This window comes from Lolium perenne, chromosome 1 (assembly GCF_019359855.2).
Source record: "Lolium perenne isolate Kyuss_39 chromosome 1, Kyuss_2.0, whole genome shotgun sequence".
NCBI lineage: Eukaryota > Viridiplantae > Streptophyta > Magnoliopsida > Poales > Poaceae > Lolium > Lolium perenne.
Window position 1 is genome coordinate 178,848,728 of NC_067244.2, and position 18,369 is coordinate 178,867,096.

The 18,369-nt window shown below is 48.3% G+C and overlaps 2 protein-coding genes across 3 annotated transcripts; both read right to left on the reverse strand.

Moving 5' to 3' along the window:
- Nucleotides 1–399: 399 nt before the first annotated feature.
- Nucleotides 400–3,352, reverse strand: LOC127314268 (RAN GTPase-activating protein 2-like). Its single transcript, XM_051344721.2, has 2 exons — nt 3,144–3,352; nt 400–2,310 (listed from the first exon to the last, which is right to left on the reverse strand). The coding sequence occupies exon 2, from the start codon at nt 2,280–2,282 to the stop codon at nt 627–629; it is 1,656 nt and encodes a 551-aa protein (XP_051200681.1). The 5' UTR covers nt 2,283–2,310; nt 3,144–3,352; the 3' UTR covers nt 400–626.
- A 1,963-nt stretch (nt 3,353–5,315) lies between these two features.
- On the reverse strand, nt 5,316–18,146 carry LOC127314280 (nucleoside hydrolase 3). 2 transcript variants are annotated; one of them, XM_051344731.2, is made up of 12 exons: nt 17,681–18,146; nt 10,628–10,807; nt 10,401–10,511; nt 9,936–10,268; nt 9,662–9,838; nt 9,289–9,576; nt 9,068–9,190; nt 7,253–7,450; nt 6,908–7,143; nt 6,512–6,716; nt 6,117–6,422; nt 5,316–5,752 (listed from the first exon to the last, which is right to left on the reverse strand). In XM_051344731.2, exons 1-12 carry the CDS (start codon nt 17,867–17,869, stop codon nt 5,477–5,479), a joined length of 2,622 nt encoding a protein of 873 aa, XP_051200691.1. In that variant the 5' UTR covers nt 17,870–18,146; the 3' UTR covers nt 5,316–5,476. The 2 variants fall into 2 exon arrangements, with proteins under 2 accessions (XP_051200691.1, XP_051200697.1); XM_051344737.2 differs by lacking the exon at nt 17,681–18,146 and adding an exon at nt 11,164–11,354.
- Between the last annotated feature and the right edge of the window lie 223 nt (nt 18,147–18,369).

An 18,369-nucleotide genomic window follows, 5' to 3' on the forward strand; every position in this document is an offset into this window, starting at 1 on the left:
TTTGGGTAATCCCATGCGCGCAACGGATATCAAAGCTAATGAGGTCACAAGTCACAGCGCACAAGTCACGAGATACTCCCTCCGTCCACAAATAAGTGGACATCTAGCCAAAATATTTGTCCATGAAAGAGTGTATTTCTATATTCTCAATGCATTTTAAATTAGCAAAAGTTGTTTCTCTCTCATCGCACGGAAATCAAACCCAATAACATTCAACACATGTTATCTTAATTTTATACATGCACTTAGCCTATTGGCCTATTGGAGATGAAATAATTAAAGAGGAGAGAGATGTTGATTGCATCTTCCCAATGCAAGTTTTCTCTCCTTTTACTAATTTACCTTGAAAATCCCGCACGTCCACTTATTTGTGGACGGAGGGAGTAGGTTAAGAAGATATCACATCTAACACATGCCATGCCAATATGCCATAGATTTAAGAGTACGGGCCTGACCAAGAAAGTTTCAGGGGTACAGATGAACCGCCAGGCTACAGCATGTAGCTGCTCGACTCAGTTCAAAATAATAGAGCCACAGTGAGTTCTCTTTATGTGGAAATTCAAATTGTCTAGCGATCTTAGAGGCTAATCGCAGCCAAAGATATGGGCTAGTCCACCTAGACATGACTAATCATCATCCTCCTCCTCCACCTTCAGGTCCTGCAGCTTTGAGCCAATATCACCGTCACCATTGTCGGCATCGTCCTCCTCCCCGCCCTCTTCTTCATCATCATCTTCAGGGTCCCCCTCAGGATCGTTCTCGTCCAGCGGGCCAAGCACATCCAGCGAGTTCTTACCTCCCTTCAGAATCTCCTTCACCTCATCAATGCCTTCATCAGGGATGAAGTTGGCGTTTATGTTCAGTAGCACAAAACCTGCCTTGTTTGTGATTGCTTGAGCAAAGCACCTGGCTCCAGACCTCTGAAACATATTTGTGCTCACATCAAGCTCCTTCAGGTCTGGGTGGCCTTCTTGCAGAGATTGTGCAATCGTCACAGCACCAGAATCCTTCAGTTCATTCTCAGCCAAGGTGAGCTTCTTGAGCGACTGCATTGCTATTAAGCATTCTGCTAATCCTTTGGCCGCTTCAGCCGTTATCTCATTTCCAGCCATTTCAAGGATCTCCAGCTGAGGCGCTGACTGTTTGAGGACATCGGTAATCGCCAGTGTACCCTCGTTCTCGAGATTGAGGTCACTGAGGTACAGCTCAACGAGATCATGAAGCTTTGGAAGCGTTTTGCTAAGAGCAACACCTGCCTCAACACCAAATAAGTTGTCCCTGATGTCGAGCTTCTTCAGACCGGTACATGTCCCTAATGCCTCAGCCAATGCCACTCCACCATCAGATCCTATCCTTGTTGCTGAGCATCTGAAACTCTCTAGGTTTGGAGAACGCTTAACCATCTCAGCAATTGACATAGCACCTTCATCACCAGTCATATTGTTGTGAAAGTGGAGAACCTTAAGCTTCTCAGTTGAAGGAATGAGCTCAGACAGAGCTTTTGCAGCTTCCTCTGATATACCATCGTTCATCACATACAGTTCTTCAAGGTCGCCCTGTGATTTCAGCAGCTCCGTGAATGCCCTGACACCCTTCTCGCCTAAAGCATTGTCAGAGATGTTCAGGTATCTCAGTACAGACCCAGCTAGAGCTTTGGAGAATATGCGCATCACATCAAGGGCTTCATCCTCGGGCCTTCCAGCTACAAAATCTGAGAGGTCTACCTCCGTGAGCTGTGTCTTGATTGATTCAAGAATTGGCCCAGCAACATTGGCAGCGCCAATGCCAAAGCTCCTATTGCTGAAACAGATCCTCTTGTACGAGTTCCCTGGTTTGGTTAACGGACTCAGAAGTTCCTTTGCTTCTTCTGCCTCAATAAAAGCACGCTTGCCACCAGATATATCAAACACAGTATCAGCAACCTCAACGGGTGTATCAATGACAGGTGCTTCTTGTTCTGCGGCAGTCTTTGGGCCCTTTTTCAGGACTTCCAGCATCAGCTTGCTAGTCTCTTTTGCATATAGCTGGACAGCAGAACTGCCATCACCATCAGGCTCCGTCTTGAAATGCTCATCTGCAGAAGCAAAGCACATGTCTTCGATCCTTTTAGCATTCTCGTGAGCCTCCTCTTTGCCCAGAAGGCCATACTTGCGAGAAAAGATGGACTCGGTAGACAGATTCTTGGTCATCCTCTCTACAAGCATCAGGCGAGTGCTGTCACTCGGTGGCCACAGCTTGATGGAGAATGTCCGTGGTTGGAAATCTGGCGCTGCGGAATCCATGTGAAAGTGTGGCACTTCACGCAACAGCCTACAGGTAAATCACAAGGGTAAGCATTAGCACGATCCCAGATTGCAGGAAGTGATAGAATAATATAAGTAGCAACGAAATTAGTGGCAACTGGAGGGCATGTCCCTAAGGTACCAAACCCTAGTACCAACACAGCATAAAACTGAACACAAGTTAGCAAAAACATGCACAGGTCTACAGTGTAACAACTAGCAGCATAACCAACTCCTAAACGAAAGAATTTTGCTCAAAACGGTTTGTTTATAGAGGAAATCAATGATAAAATTAGCAATTACGGAATATCAATAGTCTAATTATATTTCTTCACTGGCTAACGCTAGTATACAACCAGCAGTCCTACATGCGTGAACATTGATTGAGCGTCCAGAACACAATAAGCTACTGGCAGTATACAAGACCTCGAGATCTGATGATCAAGCACAGCTTGAAGTTACTGTAAACTGTCAGTTCCCAGAGCCACGCATCCAACTCAGCTTCTCTGTACAGAAGGATGGATTGCGAGCTAAGCATATCAGTTTAATCGGCTGAAACAGAACCCAGATCCGCCGTCGAATCCCGAACCCTACTCCAGCAAAATCGCGAAACCAAAGCAGTTCAGGGCATGAAGCGCTACGGCCAGGTGTGGCCGCAGCGGGGAGCGGCGACCACGGGGCAGTTGGCCCCCACTGCCCACGACACCAGGAAGATGGAAATACACGGCGGGGACAAATTCGCGGAGATTTATTTTTGAAAAGCCGCAGATCTGATGGAAGAGCCCGTCGATCTAAGCCGGTCCAGGGAGGATTTGCTGAGGGAAACAGCATGGAAATCGGATGGTTGCGTGCTTTTTTTACCTCGGATCTCGACGGCGGCAACTGTATGCTTGGGGGCGATGGCCACGGCGTCGGCGTCGGCTCGGAGCTGGGGACGGCGGGTTCCGGTGGAGGCGGGCTGCGTCGGCCGCGGATGGAGGACGGAGCGGCTCGCCGGAAGATGGACGGAGGCGCCCGGGCGGGGGCGGGGGCGAGGGCGAGGGTTTGCGCTAGCTACTGGGAGAGCAAGATGCGGCGGCCGGCGGAGATACGGAGGGGAGCGTGGGGTTTGTGTAGTGGGGGCGAACGGCGGAGGGCTCCTGTAGGGTTTCTGGAGGCGTTGGTGGCTCCGTGGCCGTCCGATGGTGGAGTTTTGGGAGGGCGCGTCGGCCCTGGACCGGACGATTTTCGAAAGAGTTTTTGAGGAGCGTGGGTTAACGGGAGCGCGCCTGACGGTGATCTGATCCGGATTTCGAAATTCAAAACTTTGGCCGACGTGGACCCGCTGGACTCGAGTGGACTGCAAAACGGTAGATCTAGAATTCTCTACCGCGCAAAGCATAGGTGCCCTGAAGGCTGAACTACTGCATCTCCAGCGACGCGACGCAAACGGTCGCTCACTGGGGCTTGTTCCAGCAGACGACGCAAAGTGACCGGGTCGTCCGTGGAGACGCAAACCTGGCCCAAGGTTTGCGTCTCCGCGGACGTACGGAAACGTCCGCTCGTGTCTGGCGGACGTTTCGGCTGGCCCGCCTGCAGCGACCCTGCGTCGATGCATCTTCTCAAACGCGCCAGCGACTGCAAAGCTGCGTCGCTGCATCGCTTTGCACACTGCGCCACTAATGGCGACGATGCCTCGGCTGCCGAGCGGCCACCCACCTCCGCCAACGAGGTTAATGGCGACGCCACGCGTCCCGCGGCCACCGCATGCCGCCAACCTATATAAAGGGGGCGCGCGTTCTTCTTCCTCATCCACTCCTCCAAAGAAACCCTAGCTAGCCGCCACAAAGCTCGACCGTAGCACCGCCTAGGTGTTCCTGCGACGCAGCCAAGCCCGCGAGGAAGTCCATGGCCGGTCCTGGTGGCCGGCGAGGCGGTCGAGGCCGCGGCCCTGGGCGCCCCCGTGGCCGGGGCAGGGGCCGCCGTGGTGGAGCAGCTACGGCCCCACGCTCGCCGTCGCCTGCGCCCTCCTCGTCCTCGCAGGAGGAGCGCTGCTTCGAGTTCCTCCTCCGCATCGACGACAACCCACTCGCCATCAAGCGGCTACCGGACGAGTTCGCCGACGGCGTCGAGCCGGCGCACTTGCAGCTACGGGAAGCTAGCTGCAACTTCTGCCGCTGGACCGTGGAGGTCCTGTTCGACGGGCAGGGCAAGATGTACCTGCACACGGGGTGGGACAAGTTCGCCCGTGACCTCGACCTCGAGCCCGGCTGCCAGCTCACCTTCCTCTACGAGGGGGACGGCGAGATGATCGTCAAGGTGTTCGACGACACGCCGCCACAGTGCACTACTGCACCAACGACTCCGGCTCCGACACCGATAGTTAGAACGTTGAGTGTTCTTTCTTTGCAGCGAATCTGGCTACGGGCCAGACGAAGCCAGTAGTCGAGGTTTCTGGATGTTCGCTTCATCGGTAGAACCAACAAGGGCACCATCTCCTCCCGCTGGATTTTCCAGTTTGGGTGACTGGGTGTCCTTGAATGTTCTTTCTTAGCAGCGAACATACGGAAATCAACACAACTGGTTTCTATTTTTTTAAATTTTATATTTGTGTCAACCATGGTTCAAACTATGTGTTAGTTTGTGTAAACCATGTTCCAAACTATGTGTTAATTTGTGTAAAATCATGTTTCAAAATGTTATATTTGAAACTATGTTTAAATGGAGAAGAGGGAAAAAAGAAAAAAAAAATGCGACGCCCCGCTGGAGCAGACCCCAGACGCAAACGGACGCGCGGACAAAAACGGTCATTTTTGCGTCCGCAGCGTGACGCAAACGGACGCTCGCGGACATTAAAATGCGTCGTGCCGCTGGAGATGCCCTTAGGCCATGTACTATGTAGCGGAAAGTAGTCCCACCACCGTCTCTGTTGTGCATTCTTTTTGCACAACTCCCTCTTTATCATCGGCGAATATATCTTGGTCTTGCAGGAAGACCGCACCAGCAAGAGGTATTTGAATGACAAATAACGGAAATATTCAGTCTCACACAACCGCCTTGAAACAGCAAGGTTAATTTATTTTTTTACTGTTTCTCCTGCAGTGAACTCTTGCAAGTTGCGACGCTGACATTACAACAAAAAAGGGGAGGAAGGGAAGACAAAACAATAGAATCCTTTCCACGCGCTAGGCTATTTTGCAGAACCAGAATCGGCGTCATCTGTTCCACATTCTTTTCTGCTCCTCAAAGCTACCGATGACTGCAGATTGTTTCTTCGTGTTGAGCAGTTCCGCAAACTCGGTGTAGTATGCGTTCGCATCGAGATGATCTAGTACCTTCACTAGCTTTCCATTCGTCTGGTGGAGGACAGTCTGACCATCCGTGTCCATGTGACCAGAACTAACACTGATAGCCCTTTCAGTGATTGCGTGGTCTATATGCGATTGCTGAACCAAGAACACAGCACCAAGAATCTCACCAAGGAACATGTCCTGCGATGTTGAAAAGGACAATTAAGGAGAAATCACAAACTATGCTAATAGAAATCAACAACTTGAATATGAACTGTTCAAATGAAATATTTTAATAGGGGTTTCTTTCACTGATATTGGTCAATATTGAACTGTGACATGGTCACATGGTACGAGACAATGATCATGCCTTTGTGGAAGTATAGACGATGATGGATGGAATAAAAATCATCAAGACAATATTTGTATGGAAGTTATTACCCTTTTATTTGGAGTGTATCATGTATGTATACCAACACTATTTATGGTTTACTATATTTTCTTGTGGACTACTAGTACTACACTAAGATAATTTGGATATCAAACATGTAGAAAAAAAACTTACAATGTGATGGTATGCTTGGTTATTCTTTTGCAGTTTCTGCATTGACAGCAACAGCTGATACACAAATGATGATTCAGGAGTCTTCTCAGCAGCATGTAGCGATCTTACGACTTTTTCGAAAGAAGCCACCTGGCGCTGAGCTCTCAAAGGAATGAGAGTGATGTCTGAACCAGATTCTACAACCGCTTTGGCAGCTCGAGGGTCAAGAAAGAAATTGAACTCCGAAAACTTATTTGATGGAACAGTGAACACATTGCCTTCCTCTCCATCCCCGGCAGTCAGATGACTCCCGACTATATAAATGCCCTGTGTAGAATTGAATTTTGAACTTCTTAGTAAAAAAAAAAACTTCCATTGAGATGAAACAATGTATCTCACAAGGTTTGAAAACTAACCTCAATTATTGATACTGCTTTCGTGTCAGATAGAATTATGTTAGCTATATTTGTGAGAGGACCATTGGTCAGGATGGTTATCTTGTCAGTTGGTTCGAGTTCTTCTGTAATTTGTTGCCAAACTTCAAAAGCCAATGGTTGTCTGAGCTCAGGGTGTGCCGTGTCCCTTGGAGCACCATATTTTATTGAATTTTCTGCTGTGTACCTGATAAAAAAAAGATTACGTACCGCATGGTCTACATATCCGTGATACTTGACTTTATGTACTATGTAATAATATCCAAATGTATTTTCATGCATACAGAATAAGGTCAGTAAAATCATATTATTCCACAAAACCCCGAAGTATCTAGATGCAAGATACCATTTTACTTCGTTGAAGCCATGCATTAGTACCTTCTAGGACTTCTGGGCAACTCCCGGGCTAGTCCAAAAAGGGTGTCAGTGTCAAGAGAACCTCCAGAACCATGTGGTATGGCCTTCACGTACTCACATCCCAGGTCAGGGGCGCCAAGTGCAGTGATGTTTCCAAGTCCTACTGGAATGTCATCACGGCCCATCATATGAAGAACATCATAGATAATATCTATTGTAGCCGGATTTGCCCAGCCATTGCCACTTACCAATATCCCCTACATATTTAAGAACATAAATGACTATTAGATTTATAGCAGGACTGCATTCTTCTGCAGACATTTTGCAAGTTTATCAAAAGGGGAGATTAGCACAGATAATACTGACCCTCAGATCAATTGCCTGGATAGGTGCTTTCAGGAGGCACAGGAGGGCAACAAAATCTCCTGGACTCATGTCCATGTCAAAAATGACAGGCTTTCCTCTAATCTGATGTTTCAAATCAGGTTTGTACATAATCTCTTTGTAGTGATGAAACTGGCTGGTGAAGTTGAAGAGGCCAGTGTGTTTTGGACGATTCAGGACCTGCATGTGGTTATAAGGAAATATTTGACTTAGAAACAGGGCATCAAACAACATGTTCACTGCACAGAAATTTCTGATGACATTGTTCATTTCCATCTATTTGATGATTATTAGTTCATCTCTATTGATCCTTTTCATTAAGCACTTTCATGGTTTTGCAATGGTGTTACAAGCCCTTACGGCCTTACAGCTCGACTGCAATCTTAGTTTGCATAATGGGTTGTCTAATAAAATTAAATAGATTTTTTCTCCTTCTGCTATTGTTGAAGTTCGTCGACTGAAATTCCAAGAATCATAGAGCTTTTCATGGACATGTATGAAACAAATTTTAGACTTGATTTTATCAGTTGTCTTGATTGGAGACATGCTAGGCATGACTCTGAGAGCATGCCCCAAGAGCAAACTATTTCACTGTTCACACGTTTATAAAATGCACATATGAAAGACAATTTGTAGGTCGTTCTTAGAGCATGTCTAACAGGCCCCGTATTTCGCTGCCCCGTATAACGCTCGCATTTCGCCCCGTATCGAAAAATTGCTAACGGAAGAGCCATTCCGTCTAGCAGACCCCGTATTTCGCCCCGTATTTTCAAAAATAAAAACCCCGGGAAGTTCATCTTCATTGATCATACTACGGATCATACATACGGATCAACGATTCTACATCCAGAATGCGCGATCCTACTCGGGGAGGTCGACTAGGTACGAGTCCGCCTCCGCCTCCGCCTCCCGCAACTCCGCCTCCTTCGCGGCGGCGATGGCCGCCGCCACCTCTTCCTCCTCCGCCCTCTTCCTCTTGGCGTCGTCCTTGAGGAACTGTCGTAGCGCCTTCAACAAGTCGGGGGCCTCCTCCTCCTCGCCGGCGAGCGGAGCTCCTCCAGCGCTGGTGCTCCCGCTGCTCCAAGCCTCCTTCGCCCAGCGGCGGCGCTCCCAGTCGGCGCGCCACTCGTCGAACTTGGGCCCGCTCATCAGCTTCATCGGCGGATCCTCGTTGTACCAGCGCCCGCCCGCCGCGAAGTCAACGAGCTTCGGCGGGACGTACGCGGCGCCGGCGTACCTGCAGCCCGCACGCCGGCTCCCGGCGGCGGATCTCTTGCATTGGCGCCGCCACGCATCCTCCACGTTGTCCGGCGAGCGGGATCGCTTCGATCCGCTCGCCGGCGAGGCGGTACTGCGGCGGCGGGTGTCCATGCCGGATCTGGGGTGGAATGCGGCGCGGGGGAGTGAGGAATTGCTCGCCGGAGCTAAGTACGGAGGCGGCGGCGCACGGCGGAGCTAGGGTTGCGAGTGAGGGGTTAACCCCTCACTCGCACCTGCGCCCAGTATAAGTACGGGGCGACGGGGCCGATTTCATGGGCCCCGTATTCCGCCGAAACGGGCCGGCCCGAATACGGGGCCTGCTAGACGCCCCAAATCGCGCCTGCCCCGTATCCCGCCGGAATTTTACGGGGTGGGCGGGTTATACGGGGCCTGTTAGACATGCTCTTAGCTAACACATTTTTCTGTGCATATATCTAAAGGGCTAACAAATGTATTGTTAGAAAATAGCATTCTCAAGCATGTTCGTAACAACAGAGGATCAAATTAAAAGTAAGCATGTGCTTCAGAAAAAAGTACCTCGAGAAAGTTGTCAAAAAACTCTCTGTCAAGAGGGCTTTTAACATTTCTATTAGGTTTTGCCTTCACTGCAACAAGTACAGCAACTGAGTCGGGACCTTGCACCTCTTTGGTGTATCCATCCTGGTGAAATATTCAGTCCATTATCATATGTATATGAAGATGAATCCGACGTCTCTGACAACATAATGATTAATTTGTGTTTCTATTCTAAACTATACCTGGCATTTCCCTTTAATGCTCCCTTTCAAAACACAAAATGAATCATTGAGTCCTGTCTGAACATGACCGCTGTGCACACCATTTTTCAGCAAGTTAAATTTTGGACTTTCGTGTCCATCAAAGAATGGATTCGATCCATCATGCACACCATACGGTTCATTCGATGTAACCACAGTTATGTTCATCACTTCCATCTCAGCAAAATCGTTCTCACCATTCGGTTTCTGGCCATTGCGCATTATTGAGAGTGCCACACCAGACATAAAAGAATCCCACATAAAGTAACTCTGTAATTAGAGCAAATAGAACAAAGTTAAACCAACAATGCAGGCAGGCGTGCAAAGAATAATAGTAAGACATGTAAGAACTTACTGTGTAGAATTGGTCATCAAACCAAGTATCACGGGTAATCTTCAAAGATTTGAAGGAGTATTGTGCTTCATAAGTTCTCTGTTGCTCCTCAAATGCCTTGAAGAAGGGCTCTGTGATTGGTATAGTGTTGGTTGCATCAAGTGGCACGAGAGTGATTGGGATACCAGAATGAAAGACCTGCCATACCAAATAAAGGCGTAAAGCTAGCTCAAGAGGCATTGTAACATAGTAAGATACAAGACGTTCGTTACTGAAAACAACTTGTGTATATCACCTGATACGCGGCAAAAGGGTCTCCAAATATGTTGAACTCAGCATATGGATTTTTAGTGTAAGCTGTAAACATGTTGCCATGGTCACCACATTGTCGTGGAACGCAAGATGTGTCGTTCTTGGGGCAGCAGCCAGTGGGATTGCTTGATCTCACGCCGCCACCCATTATGTAAATGTGCTTCACGTTTTTATTTAGTTGCGGGTTCTTCATTAGGAACAGTGCAAAGTTTGTATGCATTCCAAGGAGGAAGACATTCGTTGGCCCAGCGGATATGGTGTCAATCATCACTTGTTGAGTTGTCGGTTGTTGAAGAGGGGAGTATCTTCTGTTTCCCTGATTCAAAGCAAAAAAAAAAAAGGAAGTTTAGAAATGTACCGCCTTCCAGTATACATTTCTTGAACTAATCTATAGCCATATTTTGAGATAAAGGCGATGAATGGTGGATCTTTATCTTTGTTTTTATACCTGAGGAAGAATTTCCCGCCGAACTCCATAATTCGCGTTGATGTCCAAACGGCCACCTGATCCCTGTGGAATTGCTTGACGGTATCGACACCCACCTACTGTTGACATTTCCTGGAGAATTTCAATCACAAGCAAACATTTTACTGGATAACTGTAGTCGACTGAAAAATAGCAATGCAGAATTTGGCTGCGCAGAACTTGCAAGAAGAACCGGATAGAGACATCACCTGGTCAATTATTGGGAAATAGCCACCAACGTCAGGATATATTCTACCATCATCCGATATACCACCCTCCCCTCCTACTCCCACTGCAACGTCATCACGGCCCATCATGTAGAGGAGATCATACAACTGGTTTACGGCATGGCCAGCATCAGTCCATGAGTTTGTGCTGATAGTTATAGCCTGTCACAAACACTATCAAATGAACTTCTGAACAACAGGATTACAATACTACAACAAGAAAACACACAATGAAGTTCAGTTGAGCTCATAATTTGTTCACACATGTATCTTCTATGCAGATTTGGACTGATAACATTAGATATTTCTTATATCAATGGGAATCACAACTATAATCACCCCTGTTGTACAAACGACATTAGGAGTCCAAAGTATCAATGTGAAGAACAAACTAACATAATGTTGCATAAAGATTTGTATCAGTAAATCTGAACTAGATGAAACTCATGCGAGCATTTCATCAAGCAACTTCCGAGGGCCCATAAGATACCACCATTTCTAAGGCAGACCTACTATACCTCTGAAGATCTTGAAGGAGTGTTGACTAGGTAACAGCCTGGTTGAACGGCACCCGTCCACCACAGCAAGCCAAGCGAAGGACTGCAGTGGCCGGCTGGCTACCACCGGTCGGAGCACACACAATGGGGTGCGTCATATCTGCCTCGCCACGAGCAACGGAGTTCCGGTAGCCTCTCAGAAGCTTACGACGGAAGAGCGGCGTGTAGGTGGCGTGCCGGTGTTCCCCCATGGCTGCGGGAGAGGCCGAGCATTCATGTAGAATGCTGAATGCACTCCCGTTTGCATTCAGGCCCTCCTGGTCGGACATTGGGTTCGGCACAGGTTGACAAGAGCTGCTACACGACCGTATCCTGCCTGTGGAGCAGCGGATTCCAATCTTCTCCAACCTGACGCCGGTGTTCACCGCCGCGTCGAAGCGTCTGCCGAGTCTAACCACCGTCGGTACGGGGAGTTGCCGCACTTTCTCGCTGCAACGCCACCACTGCCGGTCCGCCGCGTTCCCCAAAACTCCGACCATCGGTCTATCATCTATGGCCCCTCGACGGCTCGACCCTACCGGCCCGCGAGCTCTCTGACCTGCACGACTGAACCCTAGACAGCGGCGAGAGGGAGCAGCCAAACAGAGGAAAACAGAGTGGGACGAGATTATCTGTGCAAGTCCGTTTCACTTTGTCTTAGATTATCAAATTCAGAGATATTCAAATGCTATTTATTATTTAAACAAATTTAAGTTTTAAATTTGAGATGTATTTAAATGATATTTAGTATCTAAATACAATTAAGTTTAAATAAATCGCAGACAACCTTCATAGAACGAACGAAGTACAAAACGTAAAGAAAACATAAGAGCTAAATAGTACTCCCTCGGTTTCATAATTTTTTATTGCTGATTTAGATGTATCTGTGGAACTGACGAAGTAATATGTATTTTAAGCTATACAAAAATGTCAAAAGTGCCATATGAGGGCGGCATCTCTAGCCCGCCACTGCCGACAAACACTCCGGTCTGGCGTGGGTTCAAGCGGTTGTTCGCCACTTACCGTGGGTTCACCAACGTCAGGGTGGGCGACGGTGCGGCCACCTCCTTCTGGTTTGACAATTGGCACGCCGCCGGGCCCATGTTCTCTTGCCTCCCCGCCCTGTTGACCCACTGCACGACCCCCGCGCTCACGGTCGCCGACGCCCTCTGTCACGCTCGCCTCGATCTCCCGCTGCAGGACCGGCTTACCATCACGGCGCAAAGGTAGTTGGCCGTCCTAGATGCGTCCCTCCGGCATGCTACCTTGGGCGAGGAGCGAGACTCGCGCCTGCTCCCAGGAGGGGCCAAGTTTAACCGCGGAGGCCACGTATCGTGTCATGCACTCCTTGGGCGTGGCCATGCCTTTGACGGACACCAACTGGGTAAACTTCGTTCCACTGAAAGTCCGGATGTTCTTCTGGAATGGTCGACATGGGAACACCAGGAAGCGTGTGCTCCTTCATCGGCATGGGTGCCTTCCCTCCCCGCGCTGCCCCTTCTGCAGTGAAGACGAAGACTAGCTCCACCTCTTTTGCAGATGTGCACGCCTGACACCGTTGTTCGCCGTCGTAGGAGCCCCTGCCGCAGCCGTGGCGGACGACCTGGAGGGTGTCTGCGCTGCGCTCGCCGGCCCGCTCCAAGCTCACGCCCCCGGCCCCCCCTTGTCCAAAATTCGCTGGTGCTCCTGCCGCTCTGGATCATATGGAAGAGCAGGACTCGTATGGTCTTCGATGATGTCCGGATGCGCACTCGGTGCATGGTTGCTATGCTGGGGGGGGGGGGGGGGGGGGGTCACTGCGAGCTCTGGCTTCACCGTCTGCCTCGTCGCGCCTCGCGATACTCAGTAGATGCGTGGCTGCTACAGCTACGGGTGTGTGTTTTTGTTTTTCGTCTCACCCCTTTTGTATCTCCTTCTTAACCTCCGTGTACCTTCCAGCAGCCTTGCCGTTTTCACGTTGATATAAAGAGTGAGAAATGACTTCAGGTGGGGGCTTTTGCCTCCCACCGTTGAGTTGTCAAAAAAAGTATCATATTTTGAAATCTAGAAAAGCAGATTTTACCATTTTTATGTAGCATATCACTTATTAAAAATGATTTTTTAAACAAATTAATATAGAGGGATCACCGGTACTCAAGTGGCCAAAGAGCCTTTCGCTGAATATAATATACTCATATATTCAATCATCATACATAGTGTAGTAAATTATAAAGATGCTGCCTGGTCGCAAAAAAACACACACATCAAACACTGTGGTTACCATCGAAACAAGGATAAAAGCATGGGGCCAAAGTGAATTATTTTCGTTAATTTCAACCCACATGTAGAGTAGACTAGAAAAGATTCTTATACAGTAATTCTAAATCTTACAAACCAAGATAATTTCATTGGAAACTTATTGTGATGTGCGGAATTAAAATAGAAATTTTATTCAAAACTCCTTCGTGTGGAAATAATATCTTGCGTAAGCTTTGGAAATTCAATTTTTTACATGTTCGGAAACTGAACTTGATTATTATCTAGATGTCAAAACACACTAAAGGTAGTAAAAATACACACTAAAGGTAGTAAAAGAAACACAAGGCATAACTTCGGTTCTATCCTTGACGGCGCCAAATGATGGGGTTAGATTTCGAAATAGTATATATTCGAGAGATCATGTGAGGGAATAGTTTTGCCAGGGGCCAGATTTGTCTAAAAATACACAGGTTGTGCTAATGGGCCCAACTGAAAACAGGGCACCGATTTGAAACAATTCTGGCCCTTTTGTTTCACGAGTTAGGCTAAAATTTAGCCAGGGAGTGCGTGACATGGTAAACACAAGTTGTTTCTCGTGTTGCAGTTTCTTACTGTAGTTTTATTTTGAAACATTTCAAAGACGCAATCTACTGATTGTTTTCAACAAGATCCACCGATTCGCCGGACACTGCAGGGCAGCAGTCTGACGCGTGATTGCTCTGTCTCCCCGTGTCCAAAAGGACCACGTAGACACCGTGACGTGGCTAAAACACAGATTAAGAGCATCTCCAGCGGCGCGACGCATTCAAACGCCCAAATTGTCCGCTAGCGTCCGTTTGCGTCGCCTGACGGATGCCAAAATAACTGCGAGGGGCGAAATGTCCGTTTGCATCGGGGGCTACCTCCAGCGGTCCGACGCATTTTGGACATGCAAGTGTTTTTTTTTTTTGTGCTACTTCTTTTCAATTTTGTTGAATGATCAAGTTTAAACGCCGAAAAAGTAGTACTCAATGATGTCATGTTGGTCCAATCGAATAGATTATAGCCTAAACAATTAATCGGATACTTCAATCGACTAGATTCAAACATATTTAACATATTTAACATACAAAGAAGAACAAATTTAAAAACATATAAACTAAAACTATTTTTTGGCCTTCTTGTTAGAAGGCCCTGCCTCGTCGTCGAAACTCATGCGCCTCTTGCTTGTCACCTCCTCGTCGGAACTGGAGGACGACGCGCCCGTCGAGGAGTTGAAACTGGAAGAAATGGCATCTTCATCGTCGTCGTCGGTGAACGGACGACGACGCGCCGCCCGCGCCAGTGCCCTGGACTCCTTCATTGCTGCCGCCTTGTCGTCCGCCGCCTCCTGCGCCTCCAACCGGGCGAACTTGGTGTCGGAGTCCTCCTCCTCCTCCTGGCCCTCCTCCTCGTCCTCGGCGTCGCTGGCAGCGCCACCTCCGTCCTCCTCCTGGCCTTCGCTGCCATTGCCGCCTCCGTCCTCCTCCTCCTCACTCGGCGTGGAGGCAGGGTCGCTGGGCGTGGAGCCCGGATCGCTTGACGTCGCAGGAGATTCCCACCAATGCAGAAATCCGGGCGACTTGCCCTCGCTCTCCGAGTCGGACGACAGCGTGTAGTCGCTCATGGCGTGCCGGTGTTAGAGAAGAAGAAGAAGAGGAAGAAGAATGAGGCGGTTGAACTTGAATTCCCGTAGACGCGGGAGTTATAATGTGCGGGGATTAACGGCGGCGCGTATAACAAAGAGGCCGGCGGTTGCTCTTCCGCGGCGGTTCGGCGCTCCATTGCGGCGGTTGATCGCCGCGGTTGCCACACCGGCGCGTGTTGTGAATTCGAGGCCGATCGAACCTTGGTCGCTGCCATGAGGGCCCGTGGGGAAGCGAGCGGACGCTTGGCGCGACCGCCGAGCGTCCGCGGAGACGCAAATTAACCTGGCGCATATTTGGGCCAGGTTTGCGTCTCCGTGGATGGCCCGGTCACTTTGCGTCACCCCGCTGTAGCCTGTAGGTGGTGTCAGACGTATTTCCAATCCCCGCGGACTCAAACGGTCGCTTAGCGTGTGTTTTCGTCGCGCCGCTGGAGATGCCCTAAACGTGATCGCCAGACTGCGCGGACACAACCAATGCGGTAGGCCCTCCCCAGGTAGCGTCCGACGCGACGAGTACACATGGATTGTCGTCGTGCATGGCCTGCTTAAAATACTCGTTTTCGTTTCTCCTATCGCCGGCCGCCGACGTCACTCGATCCCCGTTTTCAATTCGAGGAACCACGCATGTTCTTTTCTTTCCACCGAAAGTAATGTTCAAACCGTAACAATAGTGGATGGGATTAAAATACAGGGAATAAGTGAGGATAAGCTCTCCGCATGGGCCGATGGAGAATATGGTGACATGACACGTAATCATGAACATGAGAACAACAATGTTCTGTGCCCATATTGCAGCATAATAACCTGTCAAACAAACCTATTCTAATCAAATGGACTGACGTAGGCGCCGTATCTATCGCTCGTTTTTCAAACTTGGAAACGGGGATGGCCATCAACTACTCCTTCCGTATCAGTTTATAAAGGTTATATACAGTTATAAAATTTTAAGTAAAAATACTAATAAAATATAAGGTACTTCCTCCATAAAACTTTGAAATTTGTTTGATATTTATCTAAGTTTGGGTATATCTAGATACTAAATAGCATCTAGGTACGTATATCTAGATTTTGATAAATTTCAGACATATTTCATGGAATGGAGGGAGTATATGTCATAAAAGTTTCGTACATCATTAGATTCATATAAATGTATACTTTTTGAGTTTTTGTGACATACTATATTTCATGTTTTCGTAACAAAACTTAGTTAAATTTTAAAAAAAAAACTACGTTAACCCTTATAGACCCGATCGAGTATTGCTTTTGTGGTAACACGGATGGTGAACCGAGGCTTACCCCGGATGGTTGGTAGGTGCTAATACCTCCCTATCAAAGATTCTGAGTTCGAGTGCCAACGCTTGCTCTCGTCGTACACATAAAAAATATCTTCAATTGAATTGCTTGGAGGGCTGTCTAACCCTCCAAAGTTGTATTCACACCTATGCAGTTTCGCAAGAAAAAATCTGTTGAATTCCATTCTCTAACCAGTACTACGCGAATTTTTTTTAAATAATACACATTTTTTTGTTTATTTCAGAAATAATACTCGGTTTTGAGATATTTCAGAAATAATACACTGTCGGGTTCAGGAAACCCGAAATTTGAAACTCGGGGTAGAGGAACCCGAAATTTCAAAAATCGGGGTAGAGGAACCCGACTAATCCTGTTTCCGCGCGAAAAAGAAGGAATTGGGGTAGAGGAACCCGAAATTTCAGAATTAGGGTAGAGGAACCCGAAATTTCAAAAATCGGGGTAGAGTAACCCGAAATATGTGGGAATCTCGGGGTCGCCTAACCCGATTCACTAATATCGGGTTTCTAAAACCCGATTCTTTCTTTTCCTTTTCTTTTTCCTTTTCTTTTCTTTTTCCTCCCGCCAAAAGAATAAGTCAGGTTCCTCTACCCCGATTTTGAAATTTCGGGTTCCTCTACCCCGAGTTTTAAATTTCGGGTTCAACGAACCCGACGGTGTATTATTTCTGAAATATCTCAAAACCGAGTATTATTTCTGAAATAAACAAAAAAAAGTGTATTATTTAAAAAAAATGCGCCAGTACTACATGGATGCTAGAGAGAGAGGGAATAGGGAAATCTACGGACGGCGTAAACTATCTTGCGTTCTTCCTCCGGCAAAGCCATCCAGGACTCGATCGAAGTACAATAGGAATCACCCCATTTTCCACGTACTCCTCGCACAAACAGAAACGGCATCTGAACCCCGGTTCAACTCCGGAACAAAAAGCACGCACAATTTTATTCCCGCACCAACGTATACTAGCTATTGCCGTCCAAATCATCGCACCGAGGACGAAAGCGCCCCTTCCGCCGATGGAGACAGACGAGACTGCAAAATAATCCACGAAACGAAAGCACGAGCTCGAGAACGACGAGGCGGAGGCGAAGAAAAACGTACTCTCTTGCACCGCGCGTGCGTGCTCTCCTTTTCCAGAAGAAAGAAAATGGAGCTAGCTAGCTAGCTTGGCAGCAGAGTTCAAGACGTAACGCCATTGCCGTTGGTCTACACTATTCCAACTCCAAGGAATGCAAGCCAAGAAGGTAGGATAGACAAGACTAGGAAGTAGCAGTGGTATGGTACCTCTAGGTCGAACTCCGAGCGGTCCTGCTTGAGGAGGTAGAGGATGGCGAAGAGGTCGTCGGTGTCCACGTCCGTGTCCACCAGGATCCGCCGGGGCGCCGGCGGCGGCCTGCCCGCCGCCGCGAGCTGCACCACGAGAAGAAGAAGAAGAAGAAAGGAGAGCGTCCTCGCCGCTGCGAGCGAACCCATCCCGAGCTAGCTGTGGGTCTTCGATCTCCCACACGCACGTAGTGGAACAATGTCTGAATGGAGTGGGCTCGAGCTTGCGTCCCTATATGGTTATATGCAGCTGCTGTAAGTAGCCGGGCGATCTACGGAGTTCGCTACTCGATCGCTGTCTCCGGGTCCATGAAGCTTTGATTGGCCATTTCGGTACAGAAACGAAGGGCGCGACCGGAGCGAGTGCTGAGTATATGGAAGAGGGGACGAGATGAGAGAACTAATGGATGGGATAGGTGCCGTGCGAGCTGAAATGGAAATGAGGGGCGCCCAAATGGGGGCTGCAGATAGTGCTTGACCAATGAATGGCCCAGCCTAGGATGCCCGGCTCGAGACCGAGTTTGTGGCGGGGCATGGGCATACTTTGGTTATTCCAAAAGTCCAAACTCAGATTAAGTTCGGTTGTTATTCCACACGCATTGAACTGAGGGGCTAGCTGCTAAAAGACTAAAACCGATCGATGATTAAAC

Coding starts and splice junctions, on each gene's coding strand:
- LOC127314268 (XM_051344721.2), bottom strand. CDS start 2,282: ATGGATTCCGCAGCGCCAGATTTCCAACCACGGACATTCTCCATCAAG.
- LOC127314280 (XM_051344731.2), bottom strand. CDS start 17,869: ATGGGTTCGCTCGCAGCGGCGAGGACGCTCTCCTTTCTTCTTCTTCTT. Junction 10,808..17,680: donor GCTCGGAGTTCGACCTAGAG/GTACCATACCAC, acceptor TGTTTGTGACAG/GCTATAACTATCAGCACAAA. Junction 9,839..9,935: donor ACCCTTTTGCCGCGTATCAG/GTGATATACACA, acceptor TTGGTATGGCAG/GTCTTTCATTCTGGTATCCC.